At 35.9% G+C, this 19,881-nt stretch overlaps 1 protein-coding gene across 1 annotated transcript in view; it reads left to right on the forward strand.

Annotated features, from left to right (window-relative positions):
- Nucleotides 1-19,881, forward strand: part of LOC136241512 (dedicator of cytokinesis protein 9-like) — a 42,133-nt gene that overhangs the window by 17,461 nt on the left and 4,791 nt on the right. Inside the window, exons 7-45 of the mRNA XM_066032735.1 lie at nt 867-938; nt 3,335-3,482; nt 4,557-4,639; nt 4,689-4,772; nt 4,826-4,963; nt 5,017-5,232; nt 5,748-5,870; nt 5,925-6,071; nt 6,294-6,349; nt 6,405-6,481; nt 6,540-6,751; nt 6,902-6,967; nt 7,021-7,113; nt 8,985-9,111; nt 10,309-10,348; nt 10,394-10,469; nt 10,595-10,681; nt 10,734-10,823; nt 13,116-13,237; nt 13,296-13,365; nt 13,418-13,537; nt 13,886-13,957; nt 14,037-14,141; nt 14,192-14,224; nt 14,281-14,367; nt 14,415-14,502; nt 14,550-14,623; nt 15,251-15,358; nt 15,412-15,859; nt 15,927-16,056; nt 16,120-16,173; nt 16,276-16,406; nt 16,456-16,586; nt 16,684-16,728; nt 18,431-18,523; nt 18,947-19,003; nt 19,056-19,100; nt 19,551-19,631; nt 19,681-19,794. Coding sequence (XP_065888807.1) covers nt 867-938; nt 3,335-3,482; nt 4,557-4,639; nt 4,689-4,772; nt 4,826-4,963; nt 5,017-5,232; nt 5,748-5,870; nt 5,925-6,071; nt 6,294-6,349; nt 6,405-6,481; nt 6,540-6,751; nt 6,902-6,967; nt 7,021-7,113; nt 8,985-9,111; nt 10,309-10,348; nt 10,394-10,469; nt 10,595-10,681; nt 10,734-10,823; nt 13,116-13,237; nt 13,296-13,365; nt 13,418-13,537; nt 13,886-13,957; nt 14,037-14,141; nt 14,192-14,224; nt 14,281-14,367; nt 14,415-14,502; nt 14,550-14,623; nt 15,251-15,358; nt 15,412-15,859; nt 15,927-16,056; nt 16,120-16,173; nt 16,276-16,406; nt 16,456-16,586; nt 16,684-16,728; nt 18,431-18,523; nt 18,947-19,003; nt 19,056-19,100; nt 19,551-19,631; nt 19,681-19,794 — 4,143 coding nt within the window. The remainder of the gene's footprint in view (nt 1-866; nt 939-3,334; nt 3,483-4,556; nt 4,640-4,688; nt 4,773-4,825; nt 4,964-5,016; nt 5,233-5,747; nt 5,871-5,924; nt 6,072-6,293; nt 6,350-6,404; nt 6,482-6,539; nt 6,752-6,901; nt 6,968-7,020; nt 7,114-8,984; nt 9,112-10,308; nt 10,349-10,393; nt 10,470-10,594; nt 10,682-10,733; nt 10,824-13,115; nt 13,238-13,295; nt 13,366-13,417; nt 13,538-13,885; nt 13,958-14,036; nt 14,142-14,191; nt 14,225-14,280; nt 14,368-14,414; nt 14,503-14,549; nt 14,624-15,250; nt 15,359-15,411; nt 15,860-15,926; nt 16,057-16,119; nt 16,174-16,275; nt 16,407-16,455; nt 16,587-16,683; nt 16,729-18,430; nt 18,524-18,946; nt 19,004-19,055; nt 19,101-19,550; nt 19,632-19,680; nt 19,795-19,881) is intronic.

Here is a 19,881-nt window from a genome sequence, read left to right on the forward strand (position 1 = left end):
TAATGTGGATCCTCAATCCCCTCTAATAAAAACAAATAAACAAAAATGTGACCCAGTCTGACAAAACCGGGCTTATCACCTATTTAAAAGTATCTAGAAATGCCGGTTTTAAGTATTTAGTGTGTTGCAGCTCGCCAATGGTTGAAGCTATGTGTACCAAATTTTCACACGTTTTACACCAATTCCTTACCTTCCAGAGCATCCACTGTACAAGTAGCCAATAACTAAGTTTCCCGCCATTTTAGATAGTTTTTAAACAGAGGTTGACTGTATCAGGCGAGCTGCAAATTGGGTGGGAGACGGGGGCCCTGGAAGGCAGGAAAGATGGTGTTCAAAAATTGAATAGGAAGGCCAAGGGATGAATTAGGCCAAGTTTTGAGCCATTGAAGTCTCAAAACTGGCTAAAATGAAAGGAAATTTACAGCAGAGGTACTTATTCAACACCACAGAGCTGTACAGTCACATACAGTCATTCCCAGGCTGACCAGAGCTCCATTAAGGCCCCACACCACATGTACGGATCGCCACTGGGCTCGGGAAAAGCAGCCAGCAAAACCAGACCACTCAAGTCTAGCTGATTTTAAGTGTGGAATTAGATAGTTTATTCATGTAGCTGTGTGTCCTGGGTGAAAAATCGAATCTGCTGACATGGGTGATAAGACCGGTTTTCTCAGACTGGGTCACAAATACCCTGTGGCTCTTCATCATTATTTGCTACAATAAACAATTTTCTAAATGTTTATTAAAGAAATGTTTGGAATAGCAAGGATGTGATGTGCAAATTTTTCCATGAACATAAAGTATTGTCAATATAGGCATATGCTTTATTATCCCAATGACATTTTTAGTTTGCATGCCTTTTATAGGATGAGAAAAGCTCAGCTAGTTCAACCAGAAGGGGAAACATTAAACTGGAAACTTGTGAAGCTATTAGGAAGGTGAGAGATGATGAAATCTGGATAGCATATGAAATACTTGTAGCATGCATTTATATTGTGCTGTACTGAAATACTTAAACAATGTATATCCTGAATCTGGACATGTACACCTTCTCTCGCATAGGACTTGATTGTCCTAGTAACAGTATTTCAGCGTGCTGATGTCATAGTGACCAAAAAGCTAATCAATAAACTTTAATAAATAAACTAGTGTCCATTTGGTTCTACTTGGGGTACTTAGAGATAATGAGTTACTCTCTAGAATTCCTATGGATATAATTACATGAAAATAACAAGAAGAAAACATCCTGACCACCTGGTAGACTCTTGTAAGTGTTCAAGCGTAAATTGGATGGCTGCAGGTTCGAGGCTACCTATGGATTTTTTCTCCTTTCTCCAACTTTTCAAACACATCTTATGTAGCTAAAGTCTTTGAGCAGGCTGAAGAACCAGGTGCCCTACAGACCTTCAGTACTTGTGCTTTACAGCATTAATACTAAATAAACTTTGTATTATTGAAGTGGATATATAGTGCTATATATTCAACATGTATATACTAAAACAATAACTCATTGTACAGGCTATAGCCGGAGAATCTATAGTACATACATTTTCAAACTTATTTTACAGTACTGAAATATTGTAGGAGGGTATAGACACAGTATGGTATACAGCACATATCTTAGACTATAATAATATTATAATCTACTAACAGAATATCAATACACTCCTGCAGGGCTCCCTACATAGGTACACAGCAAGAGATAAAGTGCTGCTACCTGTCCTATGTGCAAGACTTTATTGCCTTAGTTAGTTATTTCAGTAACTTTAATTTAACTTGGTGAATGGTGACTAAAACCTAAACATTGTACCAGAAACATTGTCTATTGTGAATCGAAGGCACATGCACTTGTATTTCCAACTATGTCTTACCATAATAGCCTATAATACAGTGTAATACTGAAGCAATGTCTATCCTGTGGGCTATAAACACAAAATCTGGACACAAAGTCTGGACACAATATACATGTAGTGTCCCACAGCGCGTGCATTCCAGCTATATATGTATACAGTGAGTAATTGCTTGAGTAATACTTTCATACTGTATGTTTTCTTTGTAGTATGCATAGTTTTATCTAATTTCAGTGGTAATTAAAGTACAGTATGAACTATGTGGAGTTTTGTTGAGACAGTCACATATAGAAGCTGTAGAGATTTGGAACTGTACTCTACTCAAGCAGTAAAATCTAATATACAGAATATACCAAGTTGAACCATTATAGTTCATCCTAACAGTACGTTCACATTAGCACAGTAGCACGGTTCAGTTTGACTCGGTTCGGTACGGCCCAGTATTGCCTCTGTTCACACTACGCAGTCTCGCTCGCTAAGTCACCCGGTTTCCATAGGCGCACAATTAAATATTAATTAATTTGCTTACTAAAATTGGATGCAGCTCTTGCCCTTCTCTCTTGTGCTGGAATTCTTTCATTTCAACAAGACAGCAATAGATAGGCGGCCGTGTAGAGCTGCAGAAATCGTGCCCGCGAATCGAAGTGTGTGAAATAGTAACTGGCACGATGACAAGTAGTTCATAACTGTCCCTAGGCTTTCTTTCGTGCTGAACCTCGCGTCGAACAGTGTTTCTGAGCCCTTCTTCATTGCATGTTGAGTTTATAAAATTACTATTTTGTGCGCCTGGTGAGTAATTATCGTACCGTACCGTGCTAGCCTGGTTCAATCGGGTAGGCTGGCTCGGTTCAGTTGGGCCCGGTACAGATGGTATTCACATTGCACTTTTTATCAAGCCGTACCGTTCCGAACTGTGCTACTGGGCTAGTGTGAACAGGGTGTAAGTCAGCCTGGCCTGCATGCACTCCTTCAATGCAGAGCTATGCATAGTTTGGGGTTAAATCAGCTAGCCCAGGATGTGGTAGGTGTTAAGTGTGCCTACATGAGGAAGATAGCTGCTGTACGTATCTCCATTGTGCTAGCAAGTATGCCTGCATTAGTCAAGTGAGGGTTTTGTAGACAAGGATGGGTGGATGAGTGTTTGGAATATTTGCAATGGATGCATTTTATGCTAAGATATTGAATATTATTGATGTGTGTATACAAATTCTATCAATGAATTTTGATCCCAACCATACCCAGGATTCCTTGTCTTTTAACATTATCTACAGTCATAAATTATGTTAAAATACTTGTTATAAAGGCAGTTCTTACTAACCCTATTGTTACCTGTATAGCTTAATCGTGTTTAATCATTTACAACAGTTAAATAGTTAACTCTGTATACCATTTCGCTATTGTCTTTGTTTAATCAATGTACATGGTTGTGGCTATAAATTTATGCATTTGTAATGTCATGAACTGTCTTCCCTCCTATTATGTAGAACTCAAAGTTGAAGGCACAAGCATTTGAATTAATTGGTTCAGATGAAAAGGAATTTTACAACCTTGCAGCTGAAACTACAGATGATTTAGAAGAGTGGATTGCAGTATTGTCAAAAGCAATGGGTTTAGAATCTAGTGCTAAATCATGTATGTGATAAAATAGATAATTAAAATAATGCTAGACTAAAGTGGCAAATTAAAGTTACAATTCTAGAATTAATAGCTACTTCATCATGAACAGCAATGCTACAGTACATGAATACTTCAAGTAAACTACATTGCTTAGCATCTAATTTAAAACTGAATTCCAGTAATATAAAATAGTGAAATAAGAGATGAATGGTGGTAGCTATTACAACATGACTATGTGGGAAAATCCCTACATTGGTATGTTACCACCATCTGTTGAATGCCAAATTTTTCCCCCATACATACATAGCTATGTTGTATCATTTATATCCCTTGTTTCACTACTTTTTTATTACTGAAACATTAGTTGCACTAACATTCTGTTATAGCATAACAATGACATACAAATGTGGCTGTGATTGTTTTATTAGAATATCTCAATCTTTTTTTGCTTATCTCAAATTAGTGACATAATAGATTAAGAGGAATGATTACCGTGTTCTGATTGTTTAAGGGTGTGGCAGCACCATCTGATCATATTATAAGTGCAGCTATATGTATTGACGCCCTCTTACATTAGCATATGTAAGTGCTTCAAATAGTTTTACATGCCACATGTGAGTTTGTTATTGTAGCATAAAATAGTTGGCTGTGCACTGCTTTGTTTGGCCTCTAGCTTTATGACTGTGGCTAGGCAGTCTAGCAAGCAAATCAGGTTGCAGTGATGTTATTATTATTTTTTTTTTGGCCTTCTGCAAATGTATGATGCTAGATTAGATGTTATTATATTATTATATTGTGTACCATGCAGGAATCATGTGTGATTATAATGCACAGGTGTAAGTATAAAAGTGTCCAAATCATTACAAAACTGAGTGTATGTGGGAGTGTTAACAATGTTCTGGGGTAGATTGTTCCATGTTAGATACACTAAGGCTATTCCATAAGGTAATTTTTGCCATGTGTGATATTTCTATGATGGTTTTTAGTGGCAGCATTTTGGTGGGCACCATTCATTTTAAGGAGGAACCCTATTAAACAGTACTACTGTATTGTTTGATATAAAAGTTCATCTCAGTGTACTATTTTTAGCTCTAGGTCCATCGGCGATGTTATTACATCGTGATGGAAGTGTTAGAGACACCAGAAAAGGCATTGATCTGGATAAACTTAAGGTAACTTTTTTGCTAATTCCCTACTGTTAATGTGGTATGGACCATACAGTTTACCACTGATATTGAAGAGCAAAACAGAGCTAAAAGGCAAATTAGAAGACAGGCTTTGTTTAATGTATATCCAGATTTAAGTGTAAGTTATTGCTGATTTCTAGTGTAGTTTACATGCTGTACATACACATGTAGAGATCTGTTGAAGCAAATTATAATGCTCATATGAAGACTCCAGTACCTACCGAGCACTTTGGTACAAGATTCCTAGTTAAGGATTGCAAGCTGGATTTCAGAGTAGTAGCAAAGAATAAAGCAGGAATGCTGGGGCATGTATGTTAAAGTATATACAATTAGTATGTTTCATAAACTTGATTTTACTGCAGATTGAACCATTTTTTGTTAGCCTTGCTTTGTATGATGTGGCAAAGGGGCTAAAAATATCAGAAACTTTTCACATGGATTTAAATGACAGACAAATGCAGCAGATGTTGGAGGAGAGGGGTAGAAATGATGTAGGAGAACCTCAGAATTTGAAAGATACTGCAATTGGTGCATGCGGTCTGAAAGTTAATGAAAAATGGCCAATATCAATCAAACAGGTATATGTGGCTGTCTACCATAGCACCGAGTGAAGCAAATACTTCTTCATACCTATGTTTTAAACAATTTTAATTACAATAGCAGTTATTATTTACGTACACCCCCTATACGTACATGTTATTTAGATAGCGACAAAGAAAATACTTACCCTAGTGAAGAATACTTCGTGAGCACATTGATTTACAATAGGTTGAGTCCTTGATGGCTATATATAATCACTTGATCATTCAAAACATATGTATTGGCACCATTATCTATGTGTGACCTGGTCTGACAAAACAGTCTTATACCCTTTTCAGATATCCGAGGTTTAAATTCATATTTTTTGATGTCTTTTGTGCAGCTACTTGAAAACTTTGCCACCTTATGGTGTTATGCAGCATCTTTAGTTGACAAGGTTTTGTTATTCACAAGACAAATTTGTGCCTATGGGAAAGGTCATGATACTGGTTTTGTCAAACCAGGTCACGTCTTGTAAATGCAGTAATTCACATGTAAACTAAACACTTTACAGGCAATATTTTCAGTGACCTTTCCTGGTCCAGATGTTTTCCTTGTTGCTCGTGTTGATAAAATTTTGCAGTCAAGCATTTCTCAGTGTTCAGACAATTACTTGAAAGCTGCTGACAGTACAAAGGTAGAATTGTAATGACTACATACTTTTTGAAGCCCAAATTCCCCCCACTTGTAGGCATCAGAGAAACTGGCTGGACAAATGTCTTCTGTTTGCAGACGAGTTGGGTATTTCAAGATGCCATTTGCTTTTGCTGTATGCCCGGTATTCAATTCCTCTGCTATGCTGGATAACACAGCATCCTTTTCACCTCTTTATAGACAGGTACTTGCTGTTTATTGTTTATTATGGTAGAAGTGCTGACTATGTTCTGCTGAAGTTTAGTTGTATTATAATTCTGTAATGTACATGTGTACATTGTACAGAGCATGTTTATTTTGTGGTGTGTTACACTGCTAGTCCATACTAATTGAATATATTGCATTGTATCCACAATACACAACTGTTGAGAAAGTTTGTTATGTTAGTTTCTATTGGTGCTTGCAGGAAAAAGAAAGAATGACAGATGAAGACATGATCAAACTGCTGGTTGATTACAAAAAGTGATAAAATACAATGTACACTGTAGCTGTTGCTTTATGAATTCACATTATTTAGCATTCATAAACAAAAGTTTCAACCAATTCCTGGTTCTTTCTCTGCTTCATTTGTTCCTATGGTAAAGAACTTAACAGGTAAGATAATTAATACAAATAGTTTTGTAATTTTATTTCTACTCTGTCTGTGTAAAAGGTACACTGACATCAAGTTTGATACCAGTTGCACCATTTGCTACTGAAGAAGCTATGGCCTTTCCTGACCAACTTACAAAGGAAGTCAAGGAGTTTGCTCCATTGGAAGCCTACCATCCTCATCCTCACTACTACCCACATACTATTTACACTAACAACTTGTTTGTTTACCCTTTGTTACTTAAATATGACACTCAAAAGATGTTTTCTAAGGTAGGCACCCATGTAGCACTTGTCTGTAATCTGAATTTGTATTGCCAACTGCAAGTTCAAATACAACAATGGCCTTATGCTATCCTGCATCACATGGATATACATGCCTTCCACTATTTTCCATGTGCCATATGTGGTCTTTTAATGCAGGCACGGAATATAACTTGCTGCATACAATTCCGAGACTCTGATGATCCTGCAAGTCCTGCATTACCAGTAAAAAATTGTTGCTTAAGTTTGAATCAATGTTGATTATATGTGTGTTGTAGGTAATTTATGGAAGGACTGGTGAAACAGTTTTTACTGACCGATATTTTACAAACGTCCTACACCATTGTACGACTCCTGTGTTTTATGATGAGGTAATAATTATGGGTATCATTGTAATGCAGGTTGTCTTTACTAAATTTTTAGTCATATCTTTAGTTTGACACTCAGCTCTCTTAATATTTAAGACACAAGGTAGTGTGTTGTGTGGCCAAGAAAACTGGTGCGCCACATTATGAGTATATTGACAAAAAGAAAGAAAATCACACGTGCATAGCTCCATGGCCCCTTCTACAAGCACATCATTTTTGCTTTATAGCTGTCCACCAGGTAGGATATGCACACACCAATTTTAATTAAATTCACATCAGCCATTTGCAGGATATGGGCATTCAAAGTTTCGATTTGATTTCTTCTTCTTAAGCCATAGGGGGCTACGGGGGCCTCAATTTATTTTCGCACACTTTGCAAAAATTGATACAAAATGCAAACATGTAACTTGATTGCCTCGATCTTTGGAAAAAATGAAGAGTGTATAAAGGTGATTCATGTGATCAAGTTTTATGAATCTGATGAATATCCAAGGAGTTGTGAGTGCTTATTCGCATTAGAAAAAATTAAACTTCTGTCATGGTTACTGCTCAAGTATGGCAATAGCTTGAAAATGTTACATAGGCTGATGATCCTAGCAGTGTATTTTGATGGTTTGAAGAGCAATGAGTTGCAACTGCAAAGTTATAAAGCAAAAGCCAAACAAGTGTAAAATTGATTGAGATCCTCAGTCACCGCAGGATAAAAAAGTGCACAAAAATGTTGAGAAAGAAAAAAAATACTTAACACTTGCTACAGTTCAAAGTGGGGACCTCCATTCCTTACACCCGTATCCTTAACCATTGAACTGCTACAATCTTGGCTGATCTCCTCACTTAATTTTGCTTTATAAAAGGAAATTTTAGCTTATAGATAAACGTTTGTAATTTCATAGATATACTGTATGGAGGTGTGTAGTGTGTGTGTGTGTTGCGTTTGTGTAGTGTGTGCGCATGTGTGTATGTGTGCGTGTGTGTGTATGTGTGCGTGTGTGTGTTTGTGAACTTAATTTCTACTATATTCTATTGCTTATAAATAAGCGTTTATAATTTTATAGATCTACCAAAAGAAGTATGTGCTAGGTTGTTCTAGGACATTCTATGTATGTTCTATTAGAAGCCATGTGCACTCTATTAGAGTGTACATGATATTATCAAATATTGAAGTAAAACATGCAATAGATCTAGCAATGGAAGTTCTAGATTGTTCTAGAACATTCTATGAATGTTCTATTAGAAATCCTAAAAATGTACACTCTATTAGAGTATTCCAATAATGTTACCAAATTATGATACCCCAATGGAAGTTCTAGTAAATTTTAATAATGGCGTGTTAAAATTTATTAGCATTAACATCATTGCAGCCATTTCTTGGCTGCCACCTTTGATTTCACAGTTTATTCACCCAGGCCATACTATTTTTTCTGAAAATGCGTGTTGATTCCCATTAATATAACCAGCCATATATAGATGCTTATCCACATAGAAATGAGACACAAAGTAGGATAAAGGTACTGTGTATATGTACTGTAAAGCCTGCTATGTATACACTGTAGCTGCTAGAGTAGGCTAAATGGCACATCTCGAATATCGAACAGTGAAGAAATCAAACCCATAACATTATCTACATTGTTCTTGTTGGAAGGCATCAGTTAGTAAGTGAAAAGTCATGTAGTTAGTAAGGTATCCAGTCAGTCAACTCAGTCAGTCAGTCAGTCAGTCAGTAAAAAATTAAAATAATTAGGCCTGACTGCACCTTACTGATAATTCCAAGTTCTGTAAAGGTGATTGAGGCTGTTGATAGTCAAACTGTCATGATCCCTACTATACAGTGCTACTGAGTACTATATGATACCTTTTTCTCTAATTTTATGCAGATCAAAATAGAACTTCCAATTCATTTGCATTCTCGACATCACATTTTGATCACTTTCTATCATATCAGTTGTGATGCTTCTTTTAAGGCCAGCAAATCTGGAAAGCTACCTCCAGTAGCTTCAGCAGGTTGGTGAATTGTTTGTACATATTAATGGTTAGAGTGCAGGCCTGGTAATTACAAGGTTCCAGGTTCAATGCTTAGTAATGACCAGTTGCTATTGTAGTTGTTTTGAGCAAGAGCCTTTACTTAAATTGTACCAGTCTACCATGCTGCTTCAATGGGGGCCTGGGGGAGCTAGCTGTCTTATTGCTGAACTTTGTTACTATTATTATGAATTGTGCTTTTGTAGTTGTAAGGTTTTGCATTTGACTACATTACTAATCTAAATATAAGGAGTCCCATACATATTCCATGGCTTATTTTCACATGACACCATAGACTTCGACAGTCACAGTTGCACAATTCATGATAAGAGAAACACTTTATTAACAGCTTTTTCATCAGAGAAGTTATCATTTCATATGTGCCATGCATGTTATTGATTTTTGAGAATAATATGTACCTACTGTATAGTAAAAAGATTTTATATGAAGGTACCTTAGCTATAGGAGTTCTGTTGTAATGAAAGTGTGGAGTAACTAATGGTGCAGTTATTGCACTGAAGTTTGTGTGTTACATGTAGTGAGTGTCAACATATATACACACACATATATATATGTGGAAAAACTGGTCTTATTGACTGGGTCTGGAAAAACTGGTCTTATATGTGACTGGGTCATGACGGCTGATTTCAGTTTTCACCAATAACATGAATGAGCTATCAAATCTCACAATCAACATCAGCTAGACTTAATTGAGTGGTCTGCTTTTGCTGGCTGCTTCCCCAAGCACAGTGGTAATCTGTATGAGCAGTTTAGGGGCCCTAACGGAGCTCTGGCTAGCTTGTATGTGCCTGTACAGCTCCGTGGTGTTGAAAAGACCTTTCCTGTAAATTTATTTTCATTTTAGCCAGTTTTTAGACCTCAGTGGCCCAGTGGATGCTCCTTAAACATAGCTTCAACCATTGGCAAGCAACAATGCATTGAATACTTAAAACTGGCATTTCTCAATTTTAAATGGGTGATAAGACCAGACTTATATGCTTAATGTCAAACCCTTACTCCCTATATTACAGGCTTTAGCCTTCGCACTAGTCCTTAGTGGGATATATACCACAGATGAAATCTCGCATATAGAAATGATAAATGTATTGTACATATATTGAACTTTTTGTGAATTGTTGTACTATATTACTGCCGCTTTTATTGCTTTACATTTGATAGTTGGATATTCTTGGATTCCTTTACTTGATAGAGACAACAAGTAAAGTCAATGCGTATTGTTGGTTATTTCAGCAATCATATGCAGGTTTACATGTGATTCTCATAATCTACCTGTGTGCAATGCCCTACCCTCTGGGTATCTGTCACATCCACTGTCTACTGTAAGTTGCATATATCCTGCATCCTGCATACATATGTAGTAATTTGTATGTTTGTGGCATCTTTATGTTAGTTTACATATGTGGAAATAAATGAAAGTAATCAACTGTCTGACTTGTACATGTAGTCTGTGAATTCAGCAATGAGGTGGGTAGAAAATCAGAAGCTCCTGTTTAGGGTGAACACCAAGTTAGAGTCTACTGTAATTACACAGGTAATGCTATGCTAATAATGTAATTCACTAAATTGTACCTCATTTCATGCAGGATATAAACTTGCACAAGTTTTTCTCCTTGTGTGATCACTTATGGCATAGAACTCCTATTTCTGAAAATGAAATGCAAGTTACTTTAGAGGTACGGAAATACTGTATTTCACAAGTATAGTAGTAGTATAAATATAATGATCATCTTGTCATATTGGCCAGATCAAGTAAATCACATACATTGCAGTAGTGTACACTGCACTTCATGAACTCATTAATGATGCAATCTCATTATTTTATGGAGACTGTTTTTTTGCCTGGCTACACTGTAGCAGAAGCTAAGAAATAGATTTAGATCTATGTAGCTGTTGGAAATTGCATACAAGGATTTTTTTTTAATTGGACACTATACAGGGGTGTACTTTTAATGTATCGTACGGAGAGAAACTTTGGAGGAGGAAAAATTTGGCGAATCAAGCAAAATATCACTGTTGGTAAAATAAATTTGGCGAATTGTTAGCAAAGTGCATGCTGTATTGAATTAATTAGATCACCAATTGCTGTGCCTGAAGCGAGAACTGGAGTGCCACGCCTCTCAGCGATTCGGTGCCTGGAGTCAGCTACCAACTAAAAGGTAATACTACATAGACAGTAGATCTACACCCTCTGGAATAGTGAATATCATACTTAACATGGTAGGACTCGCTATACTTGAAGTTTGAGGATACCACGTGTACAGTAACTGGCTACCTAGTGAGGTAGTCGAGGCAGGCTTGGCTCTAGCGTAATGCCTGGCCCACTATCCCTTGGTCGAGTAGAAAATTGATTAGTTCGAGGCTTGGTTTGCTATTTTCTTCGCCACCAAAATATTTGGATGGGGAAAATTTGGCGAATTCATGGTCAATCGCCAAATATTAACGGCGCCAAAGTTTCCCTCCATACGATACTGTACACTATTTTCAAGTGTAAACATTGCTTACAGTGGTTTATAACAGTCACATCTTTTTAGGTGTATATATCAGTTAAGACGGCCATAGCTCTGGCCTCATGAGTGATTTCTGTTTTATTTTTGTATGATAAGCAACACAAAGTTATTGATGCACTATCATGACTTGCTCTGTCAGCAAAAAGAAATGGGATGCATATGAGGACAAAAATAGAACACAATACATAAATTTTTGTACTACGATATGCCAAAAGGCACCTGTCAGGCATTAGTGACATCTAACAGTTAAAATTAATCCATAGCCTTAGCCGTTATTTACTTCAGTCCAACCAGTGCCTTTTGGCATAGCTGACTATCATATATTTCACATACTGTTCTTCATTTGCAATGCTGTTTAATAGGTTGAACATAATTGCATATTGGCCACTTCACTATTGATGGTTGGGGAATGTGTTTAGGCATAAAACTAATAACTATTCTTTTTTGATGCAATATATATGCACAGGCTCACCAGTCAAAATTATTTTATGTCTACAGTAAAAAAATCAAGCTCGTAGCTTTGGTTGTTGTTGAGTCTGAAGACATATAAGTAAGTTAGTCAGTCACTCAGTTGAAAATTCTACTGAATATAAAAGTTTTAAAATTTCGTGGCAATTTATTGAAAGTGTTTCAAATCACATAAAGGCACTGTTGAGCTTGATTATACCTAATTAATAGAGAGTATCTGTTGACATCATTTTTGGCTACTAGATGCCATGTGTTTTAGGCAAAAATCCTAGGCTCCCAAGCAAGAAAATAAAACTTTTTTTTGCAATTGTGCACAATTGGGGGTTATTTTTAATTAATAGCCAATCCAGAATAAAGGGATCAAATGGGTTATTGTTGCAGTAAAAATCAATGAGCAGCTGGAGTTTAATGGCCCTGTTCCTTCCAGTCACAACGCAATATTGCTAACTAACAAATAGCATAACTACTACACCAAAGCTTCCTTGTTTTGCCTGTGTTCTTTGGCTCATAACTCCCTGTATCACAGACTTTAAGCCTTCTCACAGGTCCCTAGTGGGATAGGATTCACAACCCTTGCCTCACACATTTATGAAGATAACCTGTTATTATTCTGATAGTGTCCAGTGTAATACCAAACTGGTACCCTCTGTACACTGTTGAGGTGCATGAAGATATTATAAGACTAGTTTCTGGTCAGTATTTTTGTAAGAAAGTATAAACCTCCATGATCCTTAATATACAGTACTGTACTACTTTACTGGATGATTTATACATATAATTATGCAGCTGTTAATCAGCACTCTATGGTAAACTGAAATCTTTATAAATCATTCAGAATTACTGATGAAAATTGATGTGTGTCAGTTTTCCTAATTTCTATTAAGCTTGTTTTCCCTAAAATAAAATTTTACAATGCAATGGTGTTTGAGATTCAAATCAGTTACGTACCAGGAGTATTTAGCACTTGTGTTATATTTTATGTGTTTCCAGCATTTGAAAGAACTTGACTTCTGTACTTCAGTTCAATACTTTCCAGTACTTTTTAATCAGCTATTTAAGCTGTTAATTACATCACAATCAGGCATTGAAGAAAATAAAATCGAGATAGTAAAGTAAGTGACAGATGGCTATGTGCTACTAGGCACATGAATGTTGTTGTTTTTTATTTAGTGTGATAATGCATTTCTTAAGTATGCTGGATGAAGCCAATAAATCTGAAGTTGCTTCAACATATCTAGAGGTATGGTCAAAATACTATATGGTCTGGTATGTATATTATTTCTGTATTTCAGCATATATTTCAGACAGAAGTAGATACTAGCAGCAATAAAGCAGTGCATGATGAAATTGCAAAGAATCTAGTACAATATTTAAGACGGAATAGTTCTGAAAAGATAAAGATGCTGTTTGATGTCAGTAATTCATAAATAGAGCATGAATTCACGCACACACACATGCACACATGTACTCATGCACACACTCACACACCTACACACACACACACACACACACACACACACACACACACACACACACACACACACACGCACACACACACTCACACACACACATGCACGCACGCACACACAGATGCACACGCATACACCCACATACAAACACACATGCATGCATGAAAGGTACATATCTAAGCACTGTATGCACATGTAAGGGCATGTGTACAGTGCATGGATGTGTACAGTATCAATACATAATTATGCATGTATTGTGTAACAGTTAAAATTAAATCCATTCGTGCACAGCATATTGCTTTCTTCTTTGAAATAATGGTGAAAAGCATGGCACAGTATCTGGAACTTATGGATAAAACGAAGGTACTACTGCTTATTACAAACATATTATTGATGAAGCTGCATTACATGTAACTTTATCCCAATATGTAATGTACTACAGGCTTCAAGAAAAGCCAGGTTTCCAGATGATTATCTTTGGAACCTTCAAGGGATGTTGACTACATTGCACATACGAATACAGGAGTTTGCTGATGAGTCAGCAAAGGTTAGGTTAGAAGTCATAACTGATGGTTGCTAAACTCACTATTTGTTTAGAATGCTAATGTCAGTTTAGCTGAGTTTGTGAAGGTGACACAATTCAGAAATTAATTCATTATTGTTTTTATCCATCTAAATTTGTACAGAAATGTTTCAGCTTTATTGACAGAGGTGCAGTGTTTAGGATTGTGCAGAAATGCTTGAGCTTGTTTCAAGGGAACTTGGATCATGAGGTTAATGCAAAATATAGTAGTCTAATTTATATTGAAATGTCTACTAGAATTTGTATAAGATGAAATTTGATTTCTTGAGAGTTATTTGCACACATGAACATTACGTTCCCCTTAATCTTCCATTTACCATGAAAGGTATGGAATATACATTAGTTGATGTGTTTAAATTCTTGCTCATACAGCTCACAATTATGTGGCTGAATTAGACGATGAGTTTTGTCGTCAACATTTTTTAGTTGGACTGATGCTAAAAGAGGTATTGATCTACATTAAACAGAAACATGGATGGTAGAGATGGCCATAGAGGGGTACAACCTTTAGTTTGGCAATATAAAGGTTACACAGTGGAGTTGAAGCTTGCAGTATATGGTTGCTATTTTAGAGAGTTTGGGGACATTCCCTCAAGAAACTTTAGAGACTTTGATATGGTATTTTAAACTATTTTCACTGTTTAGCTACTTACAGTTTTTAAGTCTGACTGCTCTATTAGATTGATTGATAGTACTCTAACTTTTGTTACAAGCATTGCCCAATTAAAATGGACCAGCTACCCTCCCTCCATTTTCACAACCTATGAAAATAATACATTTTAGCAGTTGGCCAAATTGTACAGTTAATAGTTTTGATTCATATGAAGATCAGTTTCAACTTTTCTCTAGGTATAATGTTTGCTATGAGAAATAATTTGTGATATGGTTAGCCTTTCGGGAGACACAGTTTACTGTTTAAAGTGTGATGACAAATGTTTCACAGTGCTTTAAGATTGAAAATAAACTTTTTGACCACCAAATTTTTGGAGTTATGTAGTATTAAGTTAGCAGAATAATTATAAGTTTACTGTATTCATATACACAACTTATTGACATGATCCATGTACATGTAGGTTGAAATTGTATTGAACAGTGGCCGAATTGCCTTCAGAAGAATTGCAATATGTTCTCTTAGAGATCTTGTTGCAAAACATGACACAGACCCAAGGTATACAGAACTGGTAAGGCAAACTATGCATACCCTGGCTTCGTGGTCATCATTCCAAACATACAGGGACAGAAATCAAGAATTGCTGCACTCTACTTGCCTTTGCTTGCAATTGCATTGGAAAACGTTACAAGAATTGATGCAGGCAGTCTTCCTGTTGTTAGTCCCATGTTAGGCTCTGCATCCATTTATCCAGAAAGAAGCAATTCTACCTCAACTATTGCGCCCCCTGTTGTTACACCAACTGCAGTCAATGAACAACAATTGTTGAGTTCTATCTCAGAAAAGGATAAGCATGAAAGTGTCAAGATAAGATCAAGTCTTTTGTCTATATCTCCATCTGTTTCTCTGCCTAAACCAGCTGAAATGCCTCCTGATGGTTCTAGATCACCAGACAGCTTAAATACTTCAGTGATTACACAATTATTTAATGCAGATTGGAGCAAATTATACAGAGAAGAATCAAGAAATCTGCTGATTTGTGTATTGTTTGTCCTTAAGCACCTTGATAAAGGTGAGATTTATATGTAATGTCACTTCAAAGCTTAAATAATTCTAAATTGTTGCTGTGTGCAATGTAGAAATCATGGTTAGTTGGTGGAAGCAGTGCATTGCATCTGCCATCAATTTACCATCAAGTAAATGGACTACCTTCGAAGAAAAGTGTCCATCTAACTTCTCTGAATTATTGCTTTTCTTTGATTTGCTGGAGTACGTTCGTTGTCATGCCAGTTTTGTTATCATACTTTGTATAATTGTTTCTTTCATCCATAGAACCTGCATATATGTTTTTCAGTACAGAGGAAAAAAGGCTATTAATTATAAGATGTAAGTGAAATTATAAGAGCTATACTGTATATGCAAAATAAAGTTTTGAAATAAAGTTAATAGTAAGTTATTTACAATGTCCATCGTTTTATTCAAACATAGCATGAATCAAACATCAGTTGAATCCAATGAATCTATTACTACAATAACTACTGGTTCTAGCAGTAAAGCAACTGGATTTCGGAAAAAACAAGCATTATCTGCACCTAATATGCAATTGACATTTCAGTCAAGTAAGTTTACAAGTACTAGTATATAGATATTAACTTTTATTTTGAGTAGAATCTCCCAGTAAAGCATCAATGCTCAATAAAGAAGCAGTTGAAAATCTCATATGCTTAGAAGCTGCTTGTGCAAATGAAGTTAGCTTAATCATCTTAGATATTTTGGATGTTTTTGCACAAAAGTTTGGAGTAAGTGGAACTTCAGTCTTGTGCTATTATCATTCATTATAAACATGTTTAACTGGTTTTTCCACACTGCAGTTATTGTTATATGTTTTTATTACAGAATGAATTGAATCAAAGTGAAGGAGACAATGTACTGATGGCCAAGGTAGGTTTGCTGGTGTATGTTGTATAATTATGCAATGGGGATGAGTGCTATGCCTGATATATATATATATATATCTTTTTTTTCCCTTACTTTGGCCCCTTTTCTGTTACACCTTATCAGTCACTAAGTCAAGACACTAGGTCAAGTCATTAGGTCTAAGTCCTTGAAATTAGGTTAGGTAATCCTAAGGCTGCAGCACATGTTGCTGTCAGATCTTCAGTGCTGGTCACTATAGAGTGCTATTAAATAATAATAATATGCACTACCTGCGACCTTTGGGCTAATGTCATATATCAGGTGCATGTCACCTAATAGATAAAAAAGGAATGGCTGTATCTCTTATAAAGGCCAGGTTTCTAACATTGATTTTTGGCAGTCAGAACCAAATGTTACAATAGTCTTCTTACTACCTTTTTAAAACAACTTAAAATTTTAAATTTGAGCTATACTAGTATGCAGGGCTTTATATTGGCTACAGTAGTAACGTTGATTTGGTGACATTCCCAGCATACACATTACTGACTATATCAATGCTTTATAAAACCTAACTACATATCACTATGGCATACCTGATTCCAGTAGCAAGGCAAAAATTGGTTGCTACAGTAAAATAATGGTGAGAATACATTTACAACACCAGTGCATTACTGAAAATGGATGCCGAGATAGGGAGACTAAGCTTTTTACCTGGACTCTAGAGTAATAAGCTATGTAACTAAATTGAGTTGTGACCACAGTGTTTCCGATCACCATTGGCTGCTTTGAAATTACGTATTAAATGTATTGGTGACATTGGATCTGTGGCCCTACAGTTGACTTTTGTATGGTGGGTGATAAAACAACTGGATTGACAATGGGAAGTGCTGTCCTACCTATTAGGTGAGGTTTCGTGTTGACATCTGCCTGACTGCCTGACCGATGCCTTCAACTAAGCATAATTCATTAATGGATAAGGCCACAGGCTTGATTTCTTCACTGTTTGACATTGTTTTGGTCATAAATGTAGCTTACACACACATAACTTTATTTTAGTAGCTAACCTTATACAATGAACTACCAGTCAAGCAGTGCAGTGAAGGATGCACACCACATAGGTTTAGCATAGTTACTATATTGCATCAGATGTGTGTGCATATAGATTGCAGTTATACAGTAAGATACAAATTGATGGTTGCAAATTAAACTATTAGAGAAAGTACAGAGAAAACTAATGTATTCACAAGTTATGCTTATTTTGTTTAAAAAACTACAATTTCGTTACACATTATACAAAAGTCCTCTTACGTACCATGAGCTACTGACCAAACACACTTGAGATTGTAATAAAATGGTGCAGTTGCCTGTTGTCTCTTGTAAATGGGGTTGCGTGTAAACTGTTCTATAATTTTGAATTATAAGTGATGCACATTATTGTCCAGCTGTTATGAAGAGATGTCTATTGTGCAGGGGTTACCAACATGCTGGAGGCAATGGGACCATGGTGGGATCATGTCATACCTTGTAGGTATTATAAGGGGTGTCTGTTAATAGTGGTTTCCAGTGTATATTGTAAATAGATTATTTCAAAAACTTATATACAGCACAGTTTCAAAGGCCTGATTATTATGCTTTTTTTATCTGTTGTCTTGAATCTTAATCTACTACAATGTTGTAGTGTAGTATAATGTTGCATTCATTGATACTCTTACGTATTCTTTTCCAGTATTTTGCTCTCTATGCTACACTCTTGCAAGTCAATCAATCGGAAAGGCTACTGGGGATTATTTTTGCCTCACTAAGGTCCTTTGTAAACAAGGTACAATCATACTTAATCTATATAATGTATCTATCAACTGCATGACACTCAAGTAGACATGAATAAATTAACCATGTACCGTATGTATTGCATCGTAGATTATACCATTGTAATTTGCTTGAGAAAAGGGAAGGTCTTCATGTTAGAAATGTGGTTTCAACATACAGAGTTGTTAGACAAGAATTCTTACAAAATGGTGCCTTTCATTCTGCTTTGTATTTATATATGCATATTTGCATACGCTGTTGATATGTAGATTGTAGCTATACTTGTTAACAATAACATTTATAATTTGTTTAACATTTGTTGCACAAGGTAGTTACTTTAAATCACTGTGCTTGTACAGTGCATAAGTACATAAAGTATATATGTATGTATAAATTATAGATATTCATTATATGCATTGCTTAATGTCTCTTTTAGTTTCCATCAGTTCTCTACAGAGGAAGTCCTGAATATTGTGGTATCTTATGCTATCAAGTAAAATATCATATGGCATTACTTTCATTTATTACCATTTGTATGTCTATAGGTTTTGCTCTGTTGCAATTCACGACTGATGAGTGTTCGGGAAGAAGTGAGTGCTAAATGTCCATGAGTATACATGTCACTAGGAAGATGCAGTCTATAGCTAACACGTAATAAAATAGCAATCTTATCTGTTATGCAATTGAATTTTTTACATATTACATTCTGAAATTGGAAATGCTATCCCACTGGTGACCTTTGAGAAGTGTAAATCCTGTAAATCCTGTAAATACAAGGATTCAGAATCTTGATGCTAAAACTCTGCAAAAAGAACAAAAAGGAACCCTGTCCCAGTAGACTGTCAGTAGTGACTTGATCCTCCAATAAAATTCAATCTAGGCGAGCCACTACAGCTCCATATATAAACATTGACTTCTAGCCAGTTAAATATTCATTTAATTTGTTAATGATATACAAATGGAATGCATTTTTTTGAGAGAGTACATAGTCATGCAGAAAAATTAGAAATATAGTAATCTGGTTATTCCCCTTACTTTAGGCTGCTAATATGCTTTATTTGTTAATGCGGAGAAATTATGCATTTTTTGCTCAGCAAGGATTTGTTAGGATGCAACTTCAGGTAATAATAAATATCATCAAATATATTTTTTGACAATTGTACTTCTTAGTCACTTATTGCTGTGTCAAAGATAGTGTCGACAATGTTAGACCACAATGACTCTAACTTGAAACGAAGTCTCAATCTGACATCAGCATATACTGGAGTAGATGAGGAAATGATGGTAGCTACCTTGTTGTGTTGATTGTGACACTGTATGAAATTCAATTATTTTATTAACAATAATTACTGTGTAACCATGAATTGCTAT

This window comes from Dysidea avara, chromosome 12, assembly GCF_963678975.1.
Source record: "Dysidea avara chromosome 12, odDysAvar1.4, whole genome shotgun sequence".
Lineage (NCBI taxonomy): Eukaryota > Metazoa > Porifera > Demospongiae > Dictyoceratida > Dysideidae > Dysidea > Dysidea avara.